Here is a 20,994-nt window from a genome sequence, read left to right on the forward strand (position 1 = left end):
GAGGCGAGGACGCAGAGCCGCAAAGGAGGAGAAAAGCTGAAAACATCTGGGCAGAAGGTAGGAAGCTCAACGAAAACGAGTAGCCCTAGCTTGGACGTCCTGCTTTCGAAGAGAGACGAACGATATTTCGACTCTCGAATGTCTAATACGCTGCACAACACAACCGCTTAAGCTTAAAAGCCCTAAGGATAAAAAGGTAAATAACGGGGGATGGTTTGCAAACCGGGTCGAACCCGACCCAGAATTTCATATGGGTTTAAAAACAGAACCCAAACCCTACCTGTTTCGGGTCCGGGATGACCCTAACCCGAAATTTTATGGTTGGGTTCGAGCCGGGTTTTCAGGTCGTAATATTGACAGGCCTAATTTTGATGGAGATGATGTAAGGGTTGTAGGGAAGGGGTTTTGAGTTTGATGAGAGAAAGTTAGGGAAATAGATCTCCTTCTTTCTCCAAGATTTTAGAGAGAGATACGAAGCGGTGGGGTTAAGGTTAGGTCAGCTTTTTGAGAAAAAAGAAGATAAAAGAAGAAGAAGGGAAGGAGAAGAATGGAGAAGAAAGAAGATGGGAGGAAGAAGAAGCAAAAAAGAAGAGCATGAGAGAAAAAAAGAAGAAGAAAAGGAAAGGAAAGGAGGAAGAAGAAGAAAAGGAAGAAGAAAGGGGAGAGAGGAGGATGACAACTCAACGATGACAACGATGGCTGCAAGCGGCCGAGCATGCAAGGAGGCAAAATTGAGGGCGGGTCGGCAATCCGTTTGAGACATAAGACCCTATCATATAAGCAGATAACCCGCTCAAGAGCATCATGAATTGATATAATATTATATTTTAAATTAAAAGAAAGTTTCGTAGATTTCAAAATGATAGTTCGCTTTTTAAAATGATGGCATAGTTTTTGAGCGGAGCACATTTGAAATTATTTAAATTTTAAAAATAAATCAATACTCTCCCTATTTAGAAAAAGAGAACGATGTCATGTGAGTCCCGCTCAATGCAGAGGAACTCCAAAGCATCATGAATGATGGAGGGCTCTTAAAATATAATTCTTATTATTTTAGAATGTTTTAAATTCATTTAAAAATTGGAATATTTATTCTTACAACTTTGAGAGGATCCTATGATCAATTTTATTATAATGTAAGGGCTTGGATGTGCATTCAATGAGTTAAATTTTTTGGAATTTTAGAAATTTAGAACAATGGATCATCATTATTATGTGTTATAATCTTTGCAAAATATCTAAAATGAATTTGATTAACCCTACGTGTTATGAGATTCACAACATACACTTCTGAGGGTCTATGACTCTATGAGAAGTCCCACAAGAACTTGTTAGTTTTCTGAATTAATTAAACACACTTTTGACCATCCAACAAAGCTCATTAGAGGCTACAAGTCATATCCAATGCAAGTTCATACATCCTTAGGAAGTCCAATGGCCCGAAGCTCATGGTCATGCTCTTGACACTCAAATGAGAGCAACCTGTTGGAAACCACCAATTTTCCATGGATTTGTGAAGAGGACGGCGGGTATTAACGGGGTTGGAGAGCATAAAATGAAGTTTTCTAATAACCTAGGAGCCCGGGAGCATCATAAACACAACAAGCAGCTTAAAGACCTAGGTTTCCTATGTTTAGAAATTTTTCCTTATCGGAGATAAGGTCCGATAGAGATCGCCGTAGTACTTTCATTTAGATGAAACAAAGTAACTGAAATGGATCGGTGGCTGCTTCAAGTTGCTTGGACTGTTGCTTCCACCACCGCCTTGCTAGGTTTGAAGGAAGAAAAATGAGATTTTGGTGGCTGAAACAAACTCCTTAACCCAACAAGAAGGAAAACTCCTTGCTTATTTCAGAAGCTTGGATGGATCCAAATCCCTCGGCCACTCCTCTCCATTTGGAAGAACATCAAGAAGAAGGCGTAACGCTTGATTTTCCCAAGGTGACGCACAACTCAGCTCTTCAGCCGCTCGATCCTCGCTCCCCAGTCTCATGAAGGTCGGTTTCATCTGAGGTTAAACACGGGTAATTCCCAAGCCCGCTTGCCTACTCAAAAGAAGAAAGGGGCGCAAGCAATGAGGTTCGTCGGCTACTCGATTTCGGCCCAAGAAGAAAAGCATGAAAGCCTTCCTCACTCGAGCTCTCCCTATCTCGCCGTCTCATTCCAGCAAATACCCAAAAAAGCAGAAGGCACCGCCCTCCTTTCCTAGTTTCTCGGTTCGGCCTCTTTGCCCGTGCTAGCCCTGTTGTCCTTTCTTATAAGGAAAAAAAAAAAAAAAACACAGGTCCCTGCTGGATCCTCCCCATGAAAACTTATTGGGAGATTTACATACATATCACTTAATTCTATTCTATTTATATATTTAACACCTAAAACTTTAATATTACATAAATACTACCCATAGTTCATTTTCATACCAAATATGAGTGGTAGAAATGAAATATATGAGTGGTAGGAAAGAAAGATAAGTGGTATATTTGATATTAAAATAATATAGGGTGGTATGCATGTAATATTAAAGTTTTAAGTGTTAGATATATAAATATGATGTTATAAAGTGGTATGTATGTAAAATTTCCCAAAATTTTTGGGTGTAGTTGTATGTAGGGGTGTCAATTTCGGGTTACGGGTCGGGTTCGGGTCGAACTCGAACTGACCCGGGTGGAAAACGGGTGACCCTAACCCGACCCAGGTAGAGAAACGGGTCGAAAATCCAAACTCGGACCCGACCCTGCGGGTTGCCGGTTGACACGACCCGACCTGCGCGGCAGAGAACGCGACAGCTGGCGACGGCGCGAGCGCGAGGGCGGCAGCACGCGGCACGCGACGGCGCGAGGCGCGAGGGCCGCTGCCGGGCAGCACGCGGGGGCACGGGGCACGCGCGGGGCAGCGGCAAGGGCGGGAAAATTCGAAATTTTTTTAAATTAAACGGGTTGGCAGGCTGACCCGGCAACCCGCCGGGTCAACCCGAACCCGACCCGTTTTGAAATCGGGTCGGGTCCAACTCGGATTTTCCGGGTTGGGTCCGGGTCGGGTTTTCGTGTCGTGTCAAATATTGACACCCCTAGTTGTATGTACAAACACCAATTAAATCTTGACACGTAGAGTGGACATGTAGATATTCAATTGGATTTTATTTTTTATTAATGTCTTGTCTGCCTGACCGACCTGACCTGACCCAAAGATGAAAATTTTGAATTTATAGCAGTTCAAAAGCTCGGAGCTAGATCATTTTACTTTTCATCCCGCCATTTCACTGCTCACTTTCTCTCTCGTTCAGTATTCTAGACGCTTCACTGCATTCCTTCGACATTCCAGTCGATGCAAAAGTTCATCTCCACGAACAAACAAATGCAAGAACTTATTGCACCTTTGATGAGCTTTTGTTGCATATTCACAAGTATCGATAGCGTAACGAGTTTTTCTATTTTAAAAATTATATTGTTTTTGTTTGTTATAAAATTTTTGAGGTATTTTTGTTCATTTTAGTCTCGTTGTAGTTGCGCTTTAAGTGTGCTTTCGCAATGCATTTGCTTTCATGGTATCAGTTCGTATAACGACTTCTCCATTTTTCAAAAGTGGATTTCATAGCTTTCAAATATATAACTACATTTATTAATGATTTTTTTCACTGCTCTTTCACTATACTTTAGCAGCACTTTCACTGCATTTTAGTTACGCTTTCACTACGTTTTTCATTATATTAACTATGTATTTTTTTTATTTGCAAAAGAATGTTTGGAAATTTTACGAATCCTTACCCAATTCGAAGCACAAGCAAATTCTTGCAACAATCATAAGGTAAAGCAGCATGCATAGTAATCATCAAAGGAAAGTGGATTGGGCAGAACATAATAATTGGCAAAATAAAATGCCAAAATTTTGGGTCGAATTCGCATACGCTCTATTTTATGTATATTTTATATTATCAATGATTCATTTTATATTGTATTCTTTGATTACTTCTTTAATTATATTATATCTATTTGTAATTTTCAATAAAATAATAATGCATTTTTTTAAATACATTTCTTTTTATTTATAATATTGCATTCCTTTTTAATACAGCAAATGCATAGTAAAAGCATAGTCAAAGCGCAGTAAAAATGCATCAAAAGCGCAGTGCATTACACATTATATTATAATTATGTAGAAGATTTTCCTTACAAATCTAATTCACAATGAAAACACTTATAGTAATATCATTTGAACTACTAATAATTTGATTATGACAGAGAGTTCCAAATTAGGCAAATCTAGTTTTAAAAATTAAAATTGACAATAGTCGAACCACAGATTAACTGTCAAAGCACATCAAAAGCGCAGTGAAAGCCAATAAAAGCGCAGCTAAAGCGCAGTGAAAATGCAGCTAAAGCACAGCTAATTACACATAACATTGTAATTATGTAAAAAAATTTCTTATAAATTTAATTCGTAGTGAAAATGCTTATAATAACATGATCTGAAGTAATAAAATTTGAATACGATTGCGAGTTACAAAAGCGCAGTGAAAGCACAGTCATAGTGCGGCTAAAGCGCATAAAACCCGTAGTAAAAGCGCAATGAATTACAAATTATATTGTAATTATATAAGATATTTTCCTTACAAATCTAATTTATAATGAAAATACTTATAACAACATGATCTGAACTAATAAAATTTGATTACAATATAGAGTTACAAAAGGGCAGCAAAGTACAGCTAAAGCGCATAAAAAGCACAGTGAAAGTACAGCAAAAACATAATGAAAGGGCAAAAAAGCACAGTGAAAGCACAATGAACTACACATTGTGCTGTCATTTTCAAGAAATTTTTTCTTACAAATTTAATTCAAAGTGAAAACACTTATAGTAGAATGATTTGAACTAAAAAATTTGAAAATTAAAGTTGACGATTGTCTAAATCATTGACTAAGCAGCAAAAGCACAATGAATTACACATTTTATTATTATTTTCTAGAAAAATTTTCTTACAAATTTAATTCATAATGAAAACACTTATAGTAAAATGATCTGAACAAAAAAAAAAATGAAAATTAAATTTGATGATAGTCGAAAGCACTGAAGTAGCAAAAACTAATTTTATTACTATTAATTTAATAAAAACAAACAGAATTCCAAATTGCCCCCTCGGACCCCCGACATATTCCCTAAGAATACAGAAAAAACTACTATTTCTTCAGGCTGTAGCTCTTTCAACTTCAATTCTTCTCTCTTGGCATTTGAATACCGCCCTTGAGATTTCGCTTTCTATAGGCATATCCTCTACTCGAACAATGACTGTCCTCATCCAAATCATTTTTCATCTTCATCAGCTCTTTCTCATTTTTTTTAGCAAATATTAAGAGTTTATTGAGCTAAAATTCTATATATTGCAGAGCTTTCGCGGATATTTTTATTTAAAAAAAAGAGTGTCAACCCTAAAACCTAAATTTGAACTGGATGCTGAACCTCTAGGCCTGGTATATCGGATCATTAAGATATAATTAAAACGAAATCCAATTTAAATATCCACGTCTACACTCCATGTGTCATGATTTAGTTTGAGTCTGGATGTAGAGCTACGTCCGGACTCTGCACAGAATAATTTCTTCCTCCCCAAACATTGTCGTAAATCCTAGAAATCTCGAGATAAGATCAGAAGACAACACCACAAGTTTTAATATTTTAAGGTAATCTCAACCGTCGGATAAATTTGGGTTCAATGAAATCTAATATGAGCTTGACTAGACTCAATTGAACCCGAATTGACTAGATTTAATAAATTGAGTCAGCAACCATGTCATAGCCAACAATGTCACAAATGCATTGGTGGTAACTAAATCAAAGTTTAACCAAGGAGATTTGCAGGAATATTTGTGAGATATCTCATCATTTTTATAAGAATCAATTCTACTACGTGAGGGGAGTATTTAGGAATGAATGAAACACGAAATGGTGAAGTGTACGAGGCATGCAAATTTGACAAAGTGCAGAATGATCCGCATACATTTCAAGGTGCAAGAATACTATCAATAGTCCACTGCCATTGACACCCCATGGAGGAGGATTATAAAGCCAACAAGAAAGAGTTGCCATTAGACTAATGACGATAAAGTTAACGTCTTCAAGTTAACCAAAAGCACCATTATATCATTGTATTCGCAACTAAATGCAAGTCAGATTTTGCATTCTTTTCCCTGACATAAGTTACAATAAGGATCTTAGAGCATTTTGAACAACAAAATACTAGAATATCAACTTAAATTGTTTTATAATTATAGGAAGGATGCTCAGGGAATGAATGTGAGAGAAAGATATGCTCCCACAGATTTCTAACAGCAGCAAACACTAAAAATAAAAGTTGAAGCATTTTTTCTCAAACTTTATGAAATTCGAGAGTGAAGTTTGGAAAAGATGACATCTTATTTAGAATAAGGAATGATATAGACAATTGGCCTAGCTTTTAATAGCATACAAGTAACCAACCCAAAAACATAAACTCAAGAAATAAAGGTTAGATTAAGAAAATTAGTACCGCATTGCCTCTACCTCGTCCATGACTTTGACTTCTGTAGTAATAATTAGCATAAGATGCGGCTTCATTAGGCTGGAAAGAAGAAAAACTAGTATGAAAAAGAAATTAAGCACTATTCCAGTAATTATCAAGAAAAAAAGCACTTATATAGAAGCTACAAATCCGATCAACAAATTCAATTTTATCATATGTCATTAATCAGTATCTTCATTTGCAAAGAAATGACATGAATATCTCAAGTGCAACAACTTCAACCAAATAATTTCAAAGACAATTAAACAAGGAACCATAAGAAAATAAAATTCAAATCAGAAGTAGAATTCACGCTAATCATGAAGAGCAAAGACCTCATACAGTACTTTAACTCACCTTACCCAGTCCTCACTATAACTAGCTAAAAAAATACACACCACTAGAAAAATTCGACTATGATTAAAATATGAATATGTAGTTCACAATACATATGATCTTCCTTTCAAAAATACTAAAACATAAAAGATATTCAGAGAATTCCCTGCCACTATAGATTCTCACTCCCTCACCATCAGTTCTCACGGTTAACTGATACGAGTGTGCAGATAAACAAGATGGAGCAATCTAGTCATATTAGTATGACCGTCACAAGATCTCAAAAAAACAAGATCTGAATTGAAAAATATATTCAGTTTGGTGCAGCTTATTTCATGTTCAAACAGAACAAAATAAGCAAACCAGAATCACAAGCTTAGCACTCCCAATCATCATCCTTCGTATGCCTTTCATCCTTCACCTCCCCAAATTTCCCAAATTAAATTACCGTGAAAACTAATAGATGAAACCTCTCCACTGAGAATCATTACATCAAAAGACAAACATCAGCCTACCCGCAAAGAATCCCATCGGCACAACATCTACTAATGTTTATGCTAATATAGCTCCATCAACAAAAGCACAACCGAAATATGTGAACACAAAAAACTGGAGTTTTTGATCGAGTTAGTACCATGATAAGCAGGCAGAAGGGTATAACAGATCAAGTAAAGGATATTTGTAACGAACCGAAGCCATAGCTAAAACTAACCGGTCCCAAATTGTTGAAGCCTCAACCCCTCGTCTGAACCCTGGGTGACTTCACCCTTCTCTCTCACACTAACAACTTAATGCAGATATCTCATTCCTTTCCACCTCGCCATAATCAACATGAAGATCTCGTCCGTGCCAATTTTGTCTTGTTCCTTGGACCTTGATTGTAGGAAGCAAAGCTAGGGCATATCTCTCACTCCCTTGCAACCACCAATCCTCGAACTCTCCTTTAGCCAAGCAACCATCTCACAACTCATCCATGTTGAGTCCTTTCCTTTCAGCGAGAGTTATTCCCTTGTGCAAGCATCTCAGTTGAGCTACTCAAGCCTTCCACCGTAAGTAATCAACCCCAACATTATGAATCCTCCTCTTCTCCTTGAGCCGCAATTCAAATTGCATGTCCTTTCATCTTCAAAATTTTTCACTCATCTACAACTCTCACGAGACACAATTGCCCTTCCCTCTGTAAGCACTCATTAGGAGTTTGTCATCATCAAAACCTGCAGAATTTGTGGCTAATCTTTTCTTTCTTCTTTCCCCCTTTTCTGTTAACTCTAAATCATAACTTAATCTAAATTATAAGTTATTATTATTCCAAAATTTAAGTATTGATTTACTCAACTTTTAGGTTTATATTATATATTTTAACTTTAAGGTTTTAGATTTAATTTTGCTGTAATAATAATTATCCTAGGATGGGCGGGTTGAACCTATATTAGCTCGCTCAATAAAATTTGGTGTGGGCTCCAAAAATTCGCACCTCGTCCTCTCTGCAGCCCCTTTTTCTTTTTCAGGTCATTGAGGAAAATTTTAACATTTAAGAGGCAAATTTTCAGAAGGCGGATTAGGTTTTCAATAGCACATTACCCGACATATTTGCATATTAATGTGATGCGCTACTACAGTTGAATGACATGCTTGAATGATGTATTCTGCCTATTGCAATCCATGTGGGAGAGCATTTTAAAGTGTTTGGCACTAGTCAACTGTGCGAATGATTATCATTTGAGAGTGCATAGTGTTATATTTAGAAGCCCTTAGACGCCTTATGTCCGCTTGTACGAGTGTTGCGGGTCCAGTGGTGTGAAAACCCCTTAAGTAAAAAAAGTTACTCTTAAACATTGAGGCACCTTTTGATGTAATGGTTGAAATTTCCGTAAAAAGCTTCACAGTTAAGCGTGCTCATCCTAAGAGCAATTCTAGGATGGGTGACCTACTGGGAAATTACACAATAGAACAAAACCGAGAGGCTCATAGTCCAAAGCGGACAAAATCTCGATGGTTAAGAGTTCGAGCTGTTACAAATGGTATCAAAGCAATACATCAGCTAGAATATGAGAACTAAGTGTCATACAAGACAAAGTGTTACGCCATGGGAGCCATCTCTTAAACCCTCTATGAGACAAAGTGCTACATGACAGGAGACACAACTTGAACTTAAAGGGGCCACCTATAGAATCCTATCTGCCTGGAGGATGACTTTCGGATAAAGATGATGACGAGGACGTCAATTACTTAAGTGGGGGGATTGTGAAAATCTCTTAAGTGAAAGAAGTTAAACTCTTAAACATCTGTGGGCTCCGAAAATTCGACCCTAGCCTCCGCCCGCCCTGTGTTGCTTTTTCTTCGGTGATGGAGTTTTAACGGAATAAGTTTCGGGGTAAATTTTGGAAGGCAGATGGGTTTGTAGATAAGACAATACCCAGAGATTTCGCCCTCATTTTGCGAGAACTTTATGATCTGAGTTCTGGTTTCCTATAGGCGCAAGCCCTTATAGTTAATTACCCCTCCCGATAACGAGAGAGAACATTCAATTAAGGCTAGTCGTCAATCAGATACGTAGAGATACGTGTTATCTGGCGTATAGTAACAACATGGATTTGGGGTTTGGAAGTTTAAGATTTGGAAGATTTGATATTTAAAATAAAAATTTCACCATCTCACACTTAAAGCGGATGGTGGGGGAATGGATGATGGACCCGATCAAGATCCCATGATTCCATCATCCCAGGCCATCGTGGTCCCTGGTCTACTTAGTCAGAGGAGGTAGTCGACCTAACCTGACAGAAGGATCCTTGTCGGCAACCATGGGTTGCTTCGTCCAAGGGTACCTTGTAGACTTGGGGTGAATATTTGCCTAATGGGACAAATTTGAATCCACTTTAGCTAACAGATGGCTTTATGCCCTATCGATTATATCCTATTGATTCATATCTCAAGGATTTGATGCCACTAAGGAGCGTATTGGCTCTGGCCATAACCGATATTTCATTGTGCCATTTGGAGGCAAAATCACTATGTTCAGAGAGCCCCGGGTCATAACCGCTTATCCTGCGGTGCCATTTGACGACAAAATCGTCGGTCAGAGGACACATACCACATCCTTATTTGCAAGAGATTGTTTGAGAATGGATCATAGTAATATTTTTTACTAGGCATTTAGCTCAATATGAGTTGAAGTTAATTTTAATTTGTCTACCTCGATAAATTGTTGCTGAGGGTGAATGGATATTTGCTTTAAGTGTTTAATGGTTTGATTTTTAATTTTAAATATTTTGAATTTTGGGATTTTTGGATTTTTGACTTTGTGGAGTTTTGGATTTTGATGGGTATTTAGGTGACATTTGAAAATATTTGTGAACCCCTCCGGTTGAGATAGACATTCAATACGATCATCATCGGGGTGTTTAGGGTCACTTGAATATATTTGAATTTTGTGGAGTTTGATGGTATTTTGAAATATTTGATGTTAACTCTTCCGGTTGAGATCTGCATTTAACACGACCATCATCAAGGTAACCTTAATGTCATTTCCATTTGATTAAACCTAGTCGACCCTATCAACTTGCCGATAGGGGATCAGGTTTCGTAGGCTTTGTGCCTTTATTAGTGAATTCACTTGATTATAGACCTTGAAGGCCTAATATGAATGTATTAAAACAAATATATCGGTCGCCGCAACCGTATACTTGTTTGATGGATCGAACCCTGTCAACTCCTATTAATCTGTATAGAAGGATCGGGTTCGAACTTGAATTCACTTATTGGCCCGCGCAGCATCCCTAGATGTCACGTGTGTACCAATAACAAGCTTGCTGGGGACTATGCGGGTGTTTGAGAGGCATTTTATAATTATTTATTGAACATTGTCTACTCTTATCTACCTGCTTACGAGGATCGGGTTAAAATTTAATGACCCGCGCATCATCCCTAGACATCACGTGAGTACTTATAACACGCTCATCGGGATTCGTGTAGGTTCTTAATTGTATACCCCTATTTAGCATACCCATGTGCATACATATTACAGTGCATATGCAGGGTTATTTTGAAATGTTTATAAACGCCTTCTGTCCACCTGTATGATTGTTGCGAATCCGGTGGCATGGCGTTGCAGCTTCTGAATTGAGTTGTTTGTTGTTTTGTGCAGGTAGACTGTCGTGCACTACTTGCATAATTTATGCATGTAGATTATAGTGCACTAACGAATCTGCTGCTTTGATCGTAGGAGCTTGCAGTTGTTGTATTCTTCATGCATTTTATTGTCGTCTTTGGTCTTTTCAGTACATCCGCTTTTGATCTATATTAATGGAGGACTTATATGTATTGCAGATCATCTATTCTTGCTTGCATGTAGATCAGTGTGCTTGTTTGTATATTGATGTAGATTGCTAGAGTGTTGTAAGGCAAGTATTTCATCTGTTAAATGCCCTTCACACCCCCTTGCATTTTGATTAGCTTGAAGATCTCCAAAACTTCTTGAGAACTCTATGTTATTGATTGATTGTAAGCACATTGTTATCCTTTTAGTTTGATCTCTGCTTGCAAGAAGGTCATTGTGTTCATTACATGTCAAATTCTTCTGCTTGAAGGGAGCTGATATCTTCACTTTCAATCAAGTGGTATTGATTGTACGAAGGCGGCATTTGGCTCGAACTTTTTGAACACGTTCTTGGTAACCATTGTTGATTGTAGCTTGCAAGGTCAAATATGCTTGCTTGTATTATAATCTTGATTGTACCCTAGCGCTTGTTGCATACTTTTGTATGTGCTTGTGGAGCATATCATCAATTGCATTAAGTCATTATATTCATTATGCATTGATCTCTTTCACTTGCAAGGTATCAGTACGATTACTTGCATGCTAACTTGTATTGACTATTGTTAATTAGAGGAATGCTACTACATATATTGCACTTTCTTCATAGGCAAGTTGTCGTGTTCATCTCAATCTTCCCTATGTGTGTTGATTGGTGAATCATTGCATTCTCTTGCATGTATTTTAATATGTATGGGGACTGTAGTCTTTATCTGCTAACTAACTGGTGTCACTTGTAGGGACGTCGTGGCATTCACCTTATGACTCTTGTGTTCATTTATATGTTGGCAAGCCACAAAATTCAATTGTATGCATTTCACTTTTGTTCATGAACACTCACAAGTCTCTGCTAGTTTCTTTGCAAGGAATCGATATGCTTATTTGTATATCACTGTTGTTTGAAGACCTTTCGCCATGAGTTCTTTGCCTGCATTAAATGTTGGTGTTCATTTGGATATTTCAAACCATTATTTAACATCTTACATTTCCATTTCATTATAAGCATGTCAGATTAAACTTTAGTTCATGTTTGACATCTTTGAGTTTATCTTTTATAATCACTCAAGTTGACCTCTTTATGAATCAATTGAGTTCTATGTCATCTTCAAGTTCAATGCAAGTTTGAGTCTACATCAGGTCCCTTGCATTTGTTCACTTGGATTCAAGACTTATAATTTGACTCAAGTTTGATTTTGAATTATTGATCACTTGATTTAGAAATGAGTTCCATGTTGTCTTATAAAGTTCAAGCATTGTCTCCCGTGGTCCAACTTAAGTCCTTGAGTTCAAATATTCAAATAATGTGCAAGTTCGACTCAAGTTTGAATCCAAGTCCATTGTCATTTAATATGAATCAAGTTCGTGTCCTTTGCAGTTTGTTCAAGTCCCCTGAGTCCTTGCAAGTTCAAGATTGAGTCTTTGTTCAATTCAAATTCTTTTGATTTATTTAAGTTTGGATTCATTTTAGATTTGAGTTTATTGTATCAAAATTCACAAGCCCGAGTCCACTGTTGTTCTTTGAGTTCAATCAAGTCCAAGTATAGTCTCATGTTTACACGAAATTTCGGCAGCCTCCCTACTTCTCCCCCGTTTAGGAGAAAACTACGAGAAACTAGGCATTCCCACCACGCGCAATAAAGGCGTGTATAGTAGGTGTCCTCGGACGAGGACACCAAGGCTGTAATCTTTATTCCCACCACGCACAATAAAAATGTGTATGGGGTCTTTGACGGTACATGTTTTAAAAGTAATTTGCTTTCCCCTCACTCGAGGGTAATTATAGTGACCCTGCCTCGTCGTAAGTGCCGCATCGAGGTCCCATCCTACCACGCGCAATAAAGGCGAGTATGGGCGATTTTCCGGTGTGCCACGAACATTGAAGTAAGGTTTTAGGTGATTACCCTCCTTGTCGTAGGCGTCACACCGGGGTCCCATCCCATCACGCGCAATAAATGCGTGTATGAGAGGTTTTCCGGTCCGCCGCAAACGACAAGGGCGAGAATTTAAGTTTTGGAGAGTTCATACCTTTGCGAGTGACGACGATGGTAGGGTTTGCGCGCTGATCGAGGCAATGAAATCCTTTTTTTATTATAATTAATTTAAATTAATTAATCATAATTAAAAAAGTCTATTTAAAATTAACTTAATAAAAACTACTTTTTTCTAAAGATCATTTTTCCCTGGAAGAATGGACTCGGACGCTTCCACTCCTAGTAGCGGACGCAAATGGACCCAAATTTTTTGACTAGATCGTCTTATTTTCGTAGGAGCTAAGAATCGAAAAGGCGCCTTAACTGGTCTTTTTTGGCGCTGGTTAGCCTCCTCACATTGGGGAAAGCTAGTCATGGCTTGTGTTACTTAAGCAAATTTAGGCTGACCCGTGGCATCCATCCAATACTCAGCAGCTTGATCGAACCAAGCCTCCGCAATTTCCGAATCGCCTTGTATAATGGCCTGCTCTCCCCGGTCGGAATAGGTTAGTAAATTCCCTCCCTTAGAATCATACTTGAGAGTTTCCTACCTCATACGGCTCAGCAATCGATTCCTTTTGCGTCCCATCTTCTCTCTTGCGAATAGTTTAGCACATTCTTTAGGCCATAGAGAAAAAGAAAATGTTGACGAACCTTGGAGTTCACTATTCTAGAGTGGAAGAGTGGAGGTCTAAGGACAACGAATGTGATGTGTGTACCCAATATATGAATACATCTTATGAATGCCCACCCAAAAGGAGCTCTAATGCCGCAAGTCACCTTAAACTGGGCCAGATGCTGTCTCGGATTGCCATTGCCATGAAAAGTGTGAAATTTTGGTACCGAGTATCCTTTGGGATATAGCGCCTGGTCATACTCTACTGAATACGGACGACCTTTGCCCACCATCTTTTTTAAATTAATTATCATCAATAATAATTAATTAGAATTAAAATAATTAATTTTAATTAAATTTAATTAATTATAATTAATTAGAATCATATTAACTAATTAAAATTAAAAATAATTAAATTATAATTAATTATAATTAATTGTAATTAATTAGAAATTTGCATAAGACAAAGCAATATTAATTAAAGCATATGTATTAACTAAGATAACTAAGTAATGAGTTAATTCAGCTTTCGGTCTTGATGCACCGCATCATTCTTCCCCACCGCCAGAGCAATCTGAATCGGATGATGAAAGATTGGTGTCAGCTGAATCAGGTGGATGATAGGCCGTAAGATCTCCAATGTTGAAAGTTGTGGAAGTGTTGTAATGCTTTGGTAAGTCCACAATGTAGGCGTTTGGATTGATCTGTCTAAGTACCGAAAACGGCCCAATTTTGTGTGGACTTAACTTGGAGTATGTTCCTGGAGGGAACCGTTCTCGTCTTACTCGAATCATTACCAAATCTCCTGGCTTGAAAGATCGTTCTCTTCTTTTCTTGTCAGCCCGCTCCTTATACTTGGCGTTAGATTCTAGCAGCTTATCACGAACTTCCTGCAGCATTGCGGTAAATTGGGATGCAAAATCAGCAGCTGTTTTGCTATTACACTTAGGCAATACAGCCAAATCTACCGTGTGGTTTGGGTTCTTGGTATACACAATGCTGAACGGGCTTCTACCTGTTGACCGATTGGTCATGCTATTGTAAGCGAACTCGGCTTGCCCCAACAATTCATCCCACAGCCGAGGATGCTCCTGGACTACGCAGCGAAGCATGTTTCCCAGCGTTCTATTTATAACCTCCGTTTGACCATCGGTCTGCGGGTGGTATGCTGAACTTAGCTTGATGTCGGTTTGCAACCTTTTCCACAATTCTTTCCAAAAGTGACTAATGAATTTAACATCTCGATCTGAAGTTAAGCTTCGGGGTAGTCCATGAAGCCGAACTATTTCAGCAAAGAATATACGAGCCACGTTCAATGCATCAAAAGTTTTTTTACACGGTATAAAGTGAGCCATTTTCGAGAATCGATCCACTACTACCATAATTGAATCATGTCCACGTTTAGTTCGAGGGAGCCCCATCACAAAATCAAGGCTCAAGTCCTCCCAAATGGTTTCCGGAGTTGGCAATGGCAAATACAGCCCACTGAGTTGCCCACCTGACTTATAGCTTTGACAAACTGAACATCTTTCTACAAATCTCATAACATCGCGATGCAAATGTGGCCAAAAAAACCTTGACTGGAGCTGCAGGTAAGTATTTGTCCGCCCCACATGTGCAGCGAGTCCACCGCAGTGGACTTCCTTAATGAGTTGAGGCCTCCATGAGGAGTCGGGTATACAGAGTAGGTTTCGTTTAAAAAGAAACTCATGTCGCACAGAAAAGTCTATATTCGAATTGTCACGTTGACATTCCGCCCAAATCTCCCCAAAATCTGGATCCGCTGGATATAGCTCTTTTAAACACTCTAATCCTGTAATTTCCGTCTGCAACTGAGTGATAAGCAGGTTCCGCCGACTGAGAGCATCCGCTACAACATTTTGTTTCCCGGTCTTGTGCTTTAACACAAATGAAAACCGTTGTAAGAATAAGACCCATCTCGCGTGCATCCTGTTAATGTGTTTTTGTTTGTTGATGAACTGGAGTGCCCAATGATCGCTGCAAAGAATAAATTCTTGGTGGAGTAGATATGGTTCCCATTGCTTTAGTGCTCGCACCACCGCATACAATTCTTGCTCGTACACACTCCATTTTTGTCGGGAAGGGCATAGTTTCTCACTGAAGAACTCCACGGGACGGTTTTCTTGACTCAGAACAGCCCCTATGCCTATGCACGAAGCATCAGTGTCGACGTGAAAAGGCTTGTCGAAGTTTGGTAGTGCCAGCATCGGTGCAGTTGATAGAGCCTGTTTAATCTCTTCAAAGCTGCGATCTTGCTCTACAGTCCAGTGGAACTGTTTCATTTTTAGACAATCAGTGATGGGCGCCATGACAGAACTGAAATTCTTTATGAACCTGCGATAAAAATTGGCAAGACCATGGAAGCTTCGAACGTCTGTGAAGGTCTTGGGCGTTGTCCAGCTTTCAATAGCATCAATCTTCCGTCTATCGACTTGTACACCTGCGGCCGATACAACAAAGCCAAGGAAATGAACTGTAGTAACAGCGAAATCACACTTACTTGGATTTAAGTAAAGCTGATTTTGGCGCAGGACATTGAATATATCAGTGAGATGTTTCAAGTGATCATCCAGAGTCGAGCTGAAAACGAGAATATCATCAAAATATGCCACACAGCTAATGTTTAGGAATGGTTTGAGCACTTCGGTCATCAGCCTCATGAATGTAGACGGGGCGTTGCACAACCCGAACGGCATGACCTTCCACTCGTATAGCCCATGTCGAGTCTTGAATGTCGTTTTCCACTCGTCACCCGGTCGTATCCGAATCTGGTGGTAGCCGCTTCGGAGGTCAAGTTTTGAGAATATGGCAGCGCCCGATAGCTTTTCTAAAAGCTCCTCCACTCGTGGCACCGGGAACCGAAACTTAACAGTAATTTTATTAATGGCGCGACTGTCCATACACATACGCCAACTACCATCTTTCTTTGGGACCAAGAGCGCCGGAACTGCGCAGGGGCTGAGGCTCGGTTGGATCAAATTGTTCTTCAACAAGTCATCTACAATCTGTTGTAACACCTGGTGTTCCTTCGGACTCAGCCTATGATGAGGTAAATTGGGAAGTGTGGAGCCCGGTACAAGGTCTATTTGATGTTGCAGGGATCGTAGTGGGGGCAGATTGGTCACTTCTTCCGAAAAGAGATCTTGAAATTGCTCTTGCAACTTCCCAATTACTGATCGATCTCCTGCATCACAGCGTGGTGCCGCCTCTCTGAGGACCAGGGCAAACAGGATTGTGTTTTCCTTCCAAGATGCTATCAACCCGTTACCATTCACCACGTGCAAGGCCGGTGAGACAGATTCAGACTTGTCTCCTGTTCCAGCGGAGTGAGGTAATAAACGCAATCGTTTGTTCTTCCATTCCAACGTATAGGTATTGGCTCTTCCATCATAAATGGCACCCACATCGAATTGCCAAGGTCGACCAAGAATCAGATGGCATACATCCATTTCCACAACATCACAAAGCACCTCACACGTGTAATGTTTTCCAATTGAAAACTGAACTCTACATGTGTCTGTCACAGAAATCTCCATGCCCCTTTTAACCCAGCTGATTTTGTATGGTTGTGAATGTTTCGAAGTCTTAAGCTGTAGCGCTTGAACCAAGGCCTTCGACACAACATTCTCAGTACATCCGCTATCAATAAGCAGATCACAAACTTTGCTGGCTATCGTACATTTGGTTTTGAATATGGAATGTCGTTGTGACGACACTTGCTTCCGCGGAGCCAATAGTAACTTTTCTAACACACAAACCACCGGCTCTCCTTCATCTCCGACCACATCTTCAATTTCAGCTTCCAGTTCTGCTTCAAGTAATTCGACATCTTCTTCGGTTTCACCATCCATAAGTTGTAACTGTTGGCGATTGGGGCACTCGTTGGATTTGTGTCCCGGCTGAAAACACCGAAAACACTTTAGACCCTGAGGTCGGGGATACGGATTTTCCTTGAAAGGCAATTTCGGCTTTACTGGAGCTTTGGGGTCGGAAGTCGACCTGACCGGATTTGCAAGTCCACCGTTATCAGCTACTGGCGGCGTTTTTCGCATCACCGTTCCAGGTTGTTTAGAGAATTCAGCACCGGAATCCGCAAATTGACGTCGGTGTGAGCCACTTCGCAAATGTCTACCCAGCTGCAGTTCGGCTTTGAGCGCGAAGTTCACTGCCTGTGACAGGGACCAAACCGAATTCAACTCTAGTTTATCTTGAATGCTGTCCTTCAAGCCTCCAATATAGCGCGCTACCAACTGATTGGTTGTCTCATTCAAGTCGTTTCTGGCCGACAGGTTATAGAAATCCTCTGTGTATTCGTTAACAGAACGATTACCCTGGGTACAATGCTGATATTTAAGGTATAACATCTGTTCATAATCTGTAGGTAGGAAGTGCCCCCGCAACAACTGCTTCATCCTCGTCCAGCTGCGCACGGGTCCGCGTCCCTCCCTACGCCGGGATTGCAGTAACTGCGTCCACCACGCACTAGCTCCTCCTTTGAGCCTGCACGCGACATATTTAACCTGCTTTTCCGCTTCAATTTCCATATAATCAAAAAAATTCTCCACGGACCGCTCCCAATCAAGGTAGTCCTCTATGTGCAACCTTCCGTCAAAGAACGGTATATCCAGCTTCACTTTAAACTCACCCTGATGACGATTCCGTCCCAAATGACGCCGCGGACGGCGATCTCCCAATTCTGCGTCTGAATCAGAGAAGCCATCTGGATTGAAACTGAAGCGCTCCTCCTCCGAATCTGATAGCTCCGGCAGCAATGCAGGCCGATGGCGGCCTCGAATAGGGTATCCTCTATTACCTTCTACTGGCGTGATGACGTTGGTTGCTGGTCGTCCGGTCTGGAGCGGAACTTCTCCAGTTCGAGCGAACAATGGATCTCGGCGTAAGACGGCAGCAAGACGATCAACAGCAGCAGCCAAATCGTCCAACCGCTTCTCTACTCCAGCGTGCGCAGCCCAAAGTGCCTCCAAACTTCGGTTCTCGTCGCTCGTCGCACGCTTGCTGGACTCTGCCATCTCTCCAAGCCTCCGGCTCTGATACCAAAATGGTGTGGTATACAATGGAAGAAGCAGGTTCACAAGGTAAAAACAAGAAGGCAGGAACACAATCAAGGCTAAAACCCTTTGGAATACTTCATTAGCTGCCGACTTCATCTTCTCCGGGAGGAGAAATACAGTAAAAGGCTTTGCTAAAAATAGCTACTGCCAAACGAAAGCACTAAAAGTACTATTGGCTAACTATGGAAAATAAAAAGTAGTGGAGCAGACATAACTAACGGCCTGCATAAGACAAAGCAATATTAATTAAAGCATATGTATTAACTAAGATAACTAAGTAATGAGTTAATTCAGCTTTCGGTCTTGATGCACCGCATCAGCGTGCTCCCGTCGTTTGCTTCCGATTCGATGAGAAGAGAGGGAGAAATCGAAAGACTTGCGGCTAGGGCTTGGGATCGGTCGGCTTTTGCTCGCGGAGAGGAGGTCGGCAACAAGCGCCGTGGGTTCGGTTGAACTCGGCTGGAGCTCGGCGATGGGTAACTCACGGGATTTGGTCGAAGAAGTGGAGGTAGGGGCTTCAACCTATCTCTCTCTCTCTCTCTCTCTCTCTCTCTCTCTCTCTCTCTCTATCTAAGCCAAAGAAGCAAGGTGGTTGGGAGCTTGCAGGAGAAGGATGGAGGTCGTGGGATTTGGGAATGGGAAGAAGCAGGGAGCCGAAGCCTCTTCGACCTCTATTTATTGACGCTGAGAGGAGCGGAATCGAGGTCGTTGTCGCGGGTTTTATGCAAAAAATTTTGGGAAACGATGCGAACGGCGACGAATTCAGCGAGATTTGCGACAGAATTCGCGGATCCAACAAGCATAAGGTATGTATGCGGGATTCATAGCTTCTTCCCCCTTCTTGTGTTGTTTATACAGAGGTTAACAACATCGAGGTGCCTTTTGGTGTAATGGCTGACATTTTCGTAAGAAACTCTGCAGTTAAACGTGCTCATCCTGGAGCACTTTTAGGATGGGTGACCTACTGAGAAGTTACACCAACATGATAAAATCATGAGGCTCTTAGATCAAAGCGGACAATATTTTGATAGTTAAAAATTTGGGTTGTTACAAGTGGCATGGTGTTGCGCAATGGGTTATTTACCGTCTTATGCAGGTAGGTTGTTGCGCAGCACTAAACTCTCATTGGCAGGTATTGATCATTTGAAAGACGCACGAACTTCCTTGAAGAGCCTGTTAAGAGTTTGAGTTGTTACAGGTGGCATGGCATTGTCCGTTTGTATGAGTGTTGCAGATTCGATGGCATAATTTAACAGAACGTTGAGCTTCATTTGTTGCGCATCAGCAGTGCTTTTAACTCATTTCTTCTTCTGCGAGCTGTCATCTTCTTAAATATTCAGCCTGTAGGAGTATATTTCTGCCACTATATACGCTGTGCGGTGCATCAGGGGCCTCATACCTGTCGCTTGCAAGTAAGTTGATATATGGTGTGATAGCCTGGCTCTGCAAATTTACTGCCTCAATTTATCAGTGGCCCGTAGCTTTTACTACATATTCCAAGCTCATACTTACAGGTGAATCGTAGCGTTGCGTTATGGGTTATTTCATGCACTGACGAATCTCCTGCAGTAACTTGTAGGTATTAGCCTTTATCACGGCCCTTTTGTATTTGTTGGTGGATAGCATATCGTATACATGACGAGTCTCCTACAACGACTTGTAGGTGTCTGCGTTTGATGAAGGCCTTTTGTATTTGCTAGTAGATGGCATGTTGTGTATATGACATGTCTCCAGTTGCTACTTGTAAGTGAGCAGTTATGCGCATGACGAGCTATCTACGATGACTCTTAGAAACTAGAATTCAGCATGAATTTGTTGCTTCTAATGGTAGGAAGTATGTCGTGCTCACGGCAATTCTCATTCATGTTTGCAGAAGCTCCATCACGTTGGTTGCCCGTTGCTTGTTATCATCCATAGGACTGTTGCACAATGCTGATTTTATTAATAATGTTTGTGGGCAAGTTTTATGTCTTGCTTGTGCATTCACCACGTCCTTCTTGGATATGCTTGTAGCAAAATCATTACACTTGCACCATGCCTACTATTATTATTCGTAGGCGACTTAGCGTATTTGTTTGAAGTTAAGTGGCATTGTTTGTTAGCTGCATTCATTACTGATTTCTTCATGTATGTTGGCT

General features: G+C 40.3%; 1 protein-coding gene across 3 annotated transcripts in view; it reads right to left on the minus strand.

The window, feature by feature from the left end:
* Positions 1-20,994, minus strand: part of LOC110106377 (protein decapping 5) — a 54,139-nt gene that overhangs the window by 6,648 nt on the left and 26,497 nt on the right. For all 3 annotated transcript variants that reach the window (XM_028700932.1, XM_020836260.2, XM_020836262.2), the window contains one exon: positions 6,518-6,589. In XM_028700932.1, the coding sequence (XP_028556765.1) occupies positions 6,518-6,589 (72 nt within the window). The remainder of the gene's footprint in view (positions 1-6,517; positions 6,590-20,994) is intronic.

This window comes from Dendrobium catenatum, unplaced genomic scaffold (genome assembly GCF_001605985.2).
Source record: "Dendrobium catenatum unplaced genomic scaffold, ASM160598v2 fragScaff_scaffold_1608, whole genome shotgun sequence".
Classification (NCBI taxonomy): domain Eukaryota; kingdom Viridiplantae; phylum Streptophyta; class Magnoliopsida; order Asparagales; family Orchidaceae; genus Dendrobium; species Dendrobium catenatum.